Source organism: Chelonia mydas, chromosome 3, assembly GCF_015237465.2.
Source record: "Chelonia mydas isolate rCheMyd1 chromosome 3, rCheMyd1.pri.v2, whole genome shotgun sequence".
In the NCBI taxonomy this organism is placed as follows: Eukaryota; Metazoa; Chordata; order Testudines; family Cheloniidae; genus Chelonia; species Chelonia mydas.
In genome coordinates this window covers 131,095,373-131,104,279 of record NC_057851.1, presented here as the reverse complement: position 1 = coordinate 131,104,279, position 8,907 = coordinate 131,095,373, and the positions used below count along the sequence as shown (strand labels likewise).

The 8,907-nt window shown below is 38.3% G+C and overlaps 1 protein-coding gene across 1 annotated transcript in view; it reads right to left on the bottom strand.

Moving 5' to 3' along the window:
* Nucleotides 1-2,014: 2,014 nt before the first annotated feature.
* The window catches only part of ACTN2 (actinin alpha 2), an 88,543-nt gene continuing 81,650 nt past the window's right edge, over nt 2,015-8,907 (bottom strand). The window contains exons 19-21 of the mRNA XM_007069004.4: nt 7,398-7,463; nt 5,549-5,707; nt 2,015-3,396 (exon numbers count right to left, since the gene is read on the bottom strand). Of these exons, the coding sequence (XP_007069066.1) occupies nt 3,238-3,396; nt 5,549-5,707; nt 7,398-7,463 (384 nt within the window). The 3' untranslated portion in view covers nt 2,015-3,237. The remainder of the gene's footprint in view (nt 3,397-5,548; nt 5,708-7,397; nt 7,464-8,907) is intronic.

The following is an 8,907-nucleotide window of genomic DNA, read 5'->3' as shown; positions in this document are numbered from 1 at the left end:
TCCTGCCAAAGGTTTGGAACAGCATGAAGTCCTAGAAATTCTAACTGAAATAGAAGCCACTAACTACTACTGGCATCTCTGATCCAGCCCTTTTGTGACTAATGAATAAGAAAACAAGAGCTTCTGGAATCTCTATTAAAGGCGATAGGCAGACCACATCAGCTCTGCATTTTGTTAACATCAAACGCTGACATTACGGTCTCCTAGATACCCCAGTGCCTGGGTGCTGTCAGCACCTGGCTGGAGAATAGTTGGCTGAAAATGAACCAGGACAAGTGGAGGCAATGCTGTTGGAAGAGGGATGTGCTTCAAATAACTGGCCATGCCCATAACATCACCTCCATCGAGAGACTCAGCCCTACAATCATTAAGACAGTCTACAGCCTTGGAGTCTTCCTCGACTCCTCACTAACTCACAATATCCATGGGTGTTAAAAACATTCTCTAGCACCTACTACTGACTGGAATACTGGTTCTGCTCTATCGTATCCCACTTTAATGTAGGAACATAGGACTGGAAGGGACCTCCTGGGCCACTGACTCCAGTCCCCTGCTGTCACAGGCAACCCCGTCATCTAATCCCATTCACAAATTTAACAAGATCTATCTTAAAACTCATTAGGATGTTTGCCCCCACTTTGGCCATAATGATCCATGACTTCTAGGGTTGAATATTGCAGGTCATTACACCTAGGAGTCTGGGATGGATCTAATCAGAGCATCATAGTCAGCAAATGCCAATTCAGCCACCAGCCCCAAATGTAAACAAAGTGGTTCAGTAGAACAATGCAACTGTCAGGCACAAAGGTGAAGGCTTGTGAGCACATTGGACAGTGCTTGCTCACTGGCTGTCCCACAACTCTGGAACTCACTCCCAGAAAATATCAAAAAGACCATGAATTTCTCCCCCTTCAGAACAAAATACAGAACTCAATTATTTAACTTCGGTTTCTGTAAATAAACAAACATATGGAGAGGAAGAGAAATTTTATATTAATTTTTTTTTAAGTGTAAGGAACAGCAAGATGACAAGTACAGTATAAAATCTTTAGGTAGGTTTGGATGGGGGATTAAATCTCTTCTTGTGTAGGTTACTGGGTGCTGTAAGGCTAGTTCTGCTTGCTGGTTTTTTTGGACACCACAGACTTGTTCCATGGATCAAAAATTATTTTACAAATGCTATTTCCTACTGGTGCTGATGGCTTTGTTCCTCACTTATCCTGATCAGTGGAACATTCAGATGAAAGAACGAATGTTTCAGTGCTTTCAAAGATAGGGAAGAATTTCGTGCTTTTTGGAGCAGCACTCAGCTGCATGTAAAGAATTTTGTAGCTTGTGGAAGTGCCAGTTATAACCACACTGAACTGCCTTTGCATTAAAATGTTCAGTATAACTCTTTGTTTCCGTAAAACAGATTTTGTTTCCATGCCTGTGCCTAATTTGGAAGCTCACTGGTTTACAGACACACATTCATTCACACACAACAGTGAACATGGGATATGCTCTTAACGAATCTTTTCAACAGGATTCAGCTGTACAGCCCCCTGAGCATTCATTTGGCTAGCAGTCGGGGAAATTCCGTATTAATCCAAGTATTAAAATCAAATAAAGACATGATCATTCTTAGCACTTAGGTAGTGCTTCTCATCTATAGGTTTCAAAGCAATTCATCAAAGTGGATAAGCGTCATCTACCTTTTATAAGTGAGAAAAAAATAACGGTACAGAGAGGTTAAGGTACTTGCCCAAGGCAGAGAGTAGGGAACAGAACCCAGTTCTATTCAATCCCAGCCCTGACCTTAGACCACTAGATCATAGCTGTCCCTCACCAACTAATTTGTTAGCCAGCCAAGACACTGACTCCAACAATGTTGTATGCATTGTTCCAACTGGGATAATGCATGGAATGTTTATTCTTTTAAGCAAATGGAGAAATCTAAACCTATTTTAATGTGTAGAAATATTTCTGGTTCTTTAGACGAAACACAAGATGAATCTCAATGACTGAATCTTCATAAAGTTTTGAAAAGCAGAGTTTATTTAGTAGGCACATCATTGCTTTAGTAGCACTGGATTGTACAGTTCACAACTTCACCATTTGTGAATGTTTTGTTTGGTTACATTGCATTTTTCAGTGTCTGTTAGGATTCAAGTAAAAAAAGTGATTGCTTTATTTCTCTACAGGTTGTCAAGATGGAAGCATGACTCCGGTAAAACAAACTAGCATATGGTAGCAGAACTGCCATTCAACAGAAGTGAAGACAAACTATAATCTGAATTCTGTATGTGACATACAGTTAAAACTGCAACACAACCATACTCAAGCTAGTTCAGATAGGATTTTGCATCAATGGGATGATGCAGGTTGTTCACCAAAAAAAGAAAAACTGGGTTTCACACAGTAGGAAACAAAGAATCTATTCAAAATAGACTGAGAGTTTCAAAATAATACAATTTACATGAATTAGCTTCCTTACTATTTCCTGATTGTGAAAGTTGTGCTCTCTCAGCTGCAAAGTAAAAGGCTTAAAAGGAAAAGTACTGCTTGTTTATTTATTACAAGATATTAAGATAATAATTATTATGAGTTTGCAGGATTATGCTTCTGATGTTAGAGCTCTGTGTTAATAGAAAACCACCTTTAAAAGATATAAAAATACAGTTTGGGATTATTTTAGTGGTTAAGTATTTTACTTGATGGGTATTTTTCTTCTCTGAAAAGTTGCATTTTTTATTTTATTAAACTCCACCAGTAGAAGCATATAAAACCATAAAATCTGTAAAGTAATATTTTTATATGAAAGAAAAAAGTATGACTTCTAACATGTAGCTCTAAGAACATAGTAAAAGCAGCATATATGGGATGAAGAATTTTTGAAAATGGCAAAATATTTTGTTAGTCTGAATAGTTTTTATTTTCACAAGCTTTAATTTTTTTTATCTGAATAGGTCTCAAATTTAATATATTTTTTTAAATTAGTGATTCACCTTTTCTTTAAAATACATTTTAATAATATATAGGCCAGATAAACTAATACTATCAATGCAGATACCTACTAGTGCTGCACACTGAAATATATGCTAGTTATTTGCATTTCTAATATTCAACACTGAATGTACCTACTATATTTGTAAAAATAATTTTTAAATCATTTTGTCAAAGCTTTCAAGAAGCAAACTGGGAAATCAGGGTAGTTGTTTTTTCCAGCACATACAATGAGTACCACCAATTCCTGAATTACAGGTCACTTTCTCCATACAATGCTGATGAAAATGAGGTATAATCCAGAGCTCCAGGAACGGCACCTGGACCAGAGTAGGCAGGCATTCTTCTGATGCAATACTGAGCTTGTTCAGAAGGCAGTTCTCGCCGCAGCTCGTCTGCGAGAATATAAGGCTGAAAAAAAAGTTATTTTTAAAAAACACAGATACAGAACAGATTATTTAACAGATTTTTATTTGTGTATCTTACAGAACTAATATTAATAAACTAGGACTTCCTGCCTGTTTTTGCAAGATCAAGAATATTTCTCCTCCTGAGTCGTAACTTCAACCATGAGCTGGTAGGAATAATCCTCTCAGCAAATAGACAGGGTCAAAGTCTAGCCTTAGTTATATACCGTTGACTTCAATATTATAATTTTTTAGATAAACATTTTTATTATAATAATTACTGCTTTCAATTTAGAATGACCTAGGAATGCCACTCTGGACACCTGTGACATTATTTAAAATAACAGCAAAACGTTCAAATCTCACTTTCTTGGGAACTCGGTTTGATCTTCAGCACAAACTCCTATTTGAAATGTGTTTGGAATTCAAAGTCTAGTCCTTCTTAGTCGAGATCACAAAATCAATATCAGGGGCCAGACTGAGTCTGCCTGGTGGCACTGCAGTCCTGTTCTAGTCTGAGCACAGAACACTTGCTGGCAGCACTCTCTGGGACACAGTCACAGACTACTCCAAAAGGGGAGTGAGTTATGAAACCACTGTTCTTCCCTATTGCATGTTCCTCAACTCCTACTCCTGCATTGCCCTGGCCAGCAGAGCTGGCTGTGGAGAGGAGAACATGCTGTGCTTTCCTTGGGAGATGTGCAGCAGTTTCATTCCCTGTGTGTGCCCAGCGTCTGGAGGAAGGATAATGCTTCCCAAAGCTCTCCTGGGACAGGCAGCTCCATACCACCCCATGGTATTTTGCTCAGCCAAAATTCTCATCTCAGCCACAGCAAAGCCACAGAAGTCAGAAAAGAGATTATGACGAGGATTTTACCCGCTTAAACCAATAGTGTTCCATGGACATGCATGAGAGCAGAGCATGACCACTGTATATGCAGCTGTGTCACTGAGCAAAAACTATTCAGTGCATCTTATCTTACCAGAGAATCATAGAAGTGTAGGACTAGAAGGGACCTCAATGGGTCATCTAGTCCAGTCCCCTGCACACAAGGCAGGACTACATAATAACTAGACCATCCCTGACAGGTGTTTGTCTAACCTGTTCTTAAAAATCTCCAAAGATGGAGATTCTACAACCTCCCCAGGCAATTTGTTCCAGTGCTTAACCACCCTGACAATTAGGAAGTTTTTCCTAATATCCAACCTAAACCTCCCTGGCTTCAATTTATGACCATTGCTTCTTGTTCTATCCTCAGAGGTTAATGAAAACAATTTTTAACCCTCCTCCTTGTAACAACCTTTTATGTACTTAAACTGTTATCATGTCCCCTCTCTGTCTTCTCTTTTCCAGACTAAACAAACCCAATTTTTTCAATCTTTCCTCATAGGTCATGTTTTCTAGACTTCTAATCATTTTTGTTGCTCTTCTCTGGACTTTCTCCAATTTGTCCACATCTTTCCTGAAATGTGGCACCCAGAACTGGACACAATGCTCCAGCTGAGGCCTTATCAGTGTGAAGTAGAGCAGAAGAATTACTTCTTGTGTCTTCCTTACAATGCTCCTGCTAATTAATACATCCCTGAATGATGTTCACTTTATTGCAATAGTATTACACTGTTGACTCATATTTAGCTTTGTGATCTACTATGACCCCCAGATCTCTTTCCACGGTGCTCCTTCCAAGGCAGTCACTAACACGGCTGCTACTCTGAAACCTTCCTAAGTGGAGTACTTTGCATTTGTTCTTATTGAATTTCATCCTATTTCCTTCAGACCATTTCTCCAGTTTGTCCAGATCATTTTGAATTTTAATCCTATTCTCCAAAGCACTTACAACCCCCTTCCAGCTTGGTATCATCCATAAACTTTATAAGTGTACTCTCTGTGCCATTATCTACATGTTATGTTAGTTCTTTGTGATGTGAAGGAATAAGGACCCAGCTTTGAATTCCACTCGCATTCCTGTTAGATGCTTGGGTCGAAGTACAAACCAGTACCACAAGAAAGAACGGTGAGCGCTTTAGTCTTCTTAATGAAAACCAGACCCTAGATATACTAGACTGTTTGTTCAAGACTTTCATCAAAGGAAGGTTAAACAACACTGCTGTTGAAATACAGGGAATTCCTTACAGCTAGGAACAAAAGGACTGACCTTATCTGAAGCTAGGATTCTGAAAGAAGCTATGACTTGCTCAGCCGTGTCTGTGTCTGCAGTCTCTCTGGTCATGAAGTCAATGAAAGACTGGAAAGAGACGGTTCCCTGCCCATTGGGATCAACCAGGGACATAATTCGGGCAAACTCTGCCTCACCCTTTGACGAAATTCAAAAAGAAAAAGATAGTAACTGTAAAACCAAACTTCAACATAATGTATCTCTATGACATACTACTAGAGGCTCTGGGTAAAAATTATAAAAATACTTAAGTGACTCAGAAGCCTAAGTCTCATTGTCAAAAATGACTTAGGAGCCTAAATGTGACTGAAAGTCAATAGGACTTAGGAGCAAAAGTGCCTATATCACTCTCGAAAATGGGATTTAGGCACTTTTGAAAATGTCCTAAAAGCATCGTATGTGCCCTTCAATTAACTTTCTGCTTCCTGAAATATTTTCTACACTAAATCTAAATAATTTATAATGGATCATTAATTTCCATCTTTTTTTAAAATAGTGGCATGATATAGTTTTGACTTAATCCTTTATTAAAAAATATATTCTCTCTGTTTTTAGTACTCTATCAAGTTTCTCTGCTACCACAGGCTCGGCCCTGAAAAGAGCTGAGCACTCTCGCCTCAGTCCAGCAAAGCACTTAATCAGCATGTGCTGAACTTAAGATGCACTGAGTCCTTGGCCTTGACCAGGGTAAGTGAAGCTGCATGGGTATATGGTACACATTCATACACCAGCGTCTCCCTTGTTACAAATGGAGTGACAAGTTTGTTTATCTTTTCCATTTCTCTTCCTTTGTACAGTATAACTAGTCTCCAGAGGTTTCACTTGCTCTTTATAATTAGTATCATTTTCTGCACTACCACAACAAAGCTGTTATGTTGTATTTGGGACAACATTGAAGAGGACTGGTTAAACATATTCAGAAGTAATGAAAACATTTTGATTCTTATGAAGCTTGGAAAGTGCCCCCCTCACACATTTTTTTCCAAACAGAATCTACATTTGGGGCCTAAATTGAGCTGTTACTTTAATGCAAAGCGTTCAATGCATGTTCAGTTCTGCTCAATGTCATACTGGTTTCTCTATTCTATTCAAAGATATGTTAAATTCACATGTTCAAAGAATAACTTGATACCATCATCTCTTCTAAATCTGATCTTGCTCCCATTGAAGTATATGAATAAAAATTAACTCTGCACAGATGGACCCTTTCATTGTGGTACCACACTGATGCCATTAAAGAGGGTTGACCCACGCAGAGCAGCTTGCAGGACTGAGGCTTTTCTTAGCAATTAACATACACTTTGTTATTATGGTATCTACATTTGCCAGAAACAATTATTAAAATCTACCTAATACATGGCAACAATTACATTTATTCCTAAGATTTTTTTTTCAGTTACAAGAGAATGAAAAACGTAGAGATTTTAAATAAATAAATCTCAACCCTGCAGTTTGCTTTCAAGAATTAGGAATATTAAAGCCTCAGAATAATTCTTTTTTTTATGCAGACAAAAAGCTAATTTATATATCTATAAACGGAAAGAACTTAATTGTATATTTATTTGATACAATGTAAATTTCATGGAATATACTTCATAAATCAAAGCTAAATGCAACAAACCATAAAATAGGTGTCTTCAGGGGGTATATTTTTACTTTTAATGTTTTTTTTACATTTTTAAATTATAGAAAAAAAATTGGAATTGATAGCCAAAGTGTAAATATTATTGTTAGTAATATGTTCAAACTATGGTAACCTTTAATGCTGATGTGGTTAGCATGATTACCGATATGCAAAACAAATTTCATTGTATCTTAAAATTCATACCAAATCATAACCCATTGAAATTAAGCAAGCTCTGAAATCATCATGGTCCATCAGCCCATTCTTCTTCTATTGATCCAAGTAGCATAAGGAATATATGAGGGAAGGTTTGAGATATCAAAGACAGGCAGGAGATCATCACCATTTCCATACAGATGACAAATGTGCATCACCAGAAGATTGGATCCATGGAACGAGAGGATGTTCATTGGAGGTATTGCCAAAGCAGGTCATGAGGAGCACCATCAATTTAAAGGAGGAAGAAGTAGCTAACACATAATGCACATGAAACAGACACACCACAGAGAATGATACCAGAAAAGGGGTGGGTTGAGTACAACATATGAACATACAGAGCACAACCAGAAAGGAGAGAGAGGCAAGGAGAAAAGTTTGTCACTGAACTAGCCAAAGTCAGGAAAGGCAGGTTGGTTCATTGTGAGACACCATACTTTTTCGGTTTCAGTGTTGGAAGGTTTATGAGAAATTGCAATACTTTTTAGTGACTAGCAGTCTAGAAATGTTTGCTTTTTGAAAATACTGTACTCCAGAGCCAAGGCACACTGCGCTGTGTGCTGCCACATGGGAAGTGAATTCAAGAATTCTCTCCTCTGATCTCTAGCTAATGGGACTCTGAGTACAATAGAGATATGAGCCAGTGGGGTTGATGGAGGAAAAGTGTATAGTTTTGTATCCAACAGAAGCTGGTCAATGGCAGATCTCTTATTAAAGGAAGGCGCCCGTTTTTTCAGCAGCAGGGTGAGTGGGACATTCATGGCTAATTGCACAGAGTGGACATTAAAATGGGGTCTTGGTAGAAGAGGTCGGCAAAGGTCTATGTGTACTAAGAACACCCAAATAGCCAGTGCAGAATCCTGGTGTCATGGGTCCTCCTTGAGAGAGAGGGAGGGCTCCTCCTTGGAAGTATGAGCAGGGGACAATGGGCAACACGAGTGTGTGATGGGAAAGGCAGCAGTGACCCACTGTAGCTCATTAGAATCCAAGTAGACTACCTTAGATCACACAAAAGCAGCAAAATGCAAACATTTTTAAAATCAGCTACATTTGAGTTTAAACCCAGGTTTCTTTAGGCTAGTATTATACAAGTCTATTTGAAAATAATAATACGTCAGTTTTCTCTACCTGCAGGTCATTTCCAACCTGTCCTAGACTGATGAGGCAGGCTTTAAATGCATCAGGCTGCAGATCGCCAGATTCATCCTAGTAGCACATCATGCGTCATGCATGCAGAATGTGCAAGGAGGAGGGAAAAGTCATAAAGTGGGTTAGTTGGTTATTGAAATTAAGCAAGCTCTGAAATTATAAAGAAGTCATAAAGTGGGTTAGTTGGTTAGTAAAGAACACTGCAAAGTCATATCAATAATGAGTTGTTAAGATGGAATCTGACTAATATAAATAAGGAGGATCCATTTTCATTATTTACTTTTTTCAGGAGATCTTAGCTGTTGATATTATGTGGCTTGATCCATAGCTTATTGGAGTCAATTGAAAG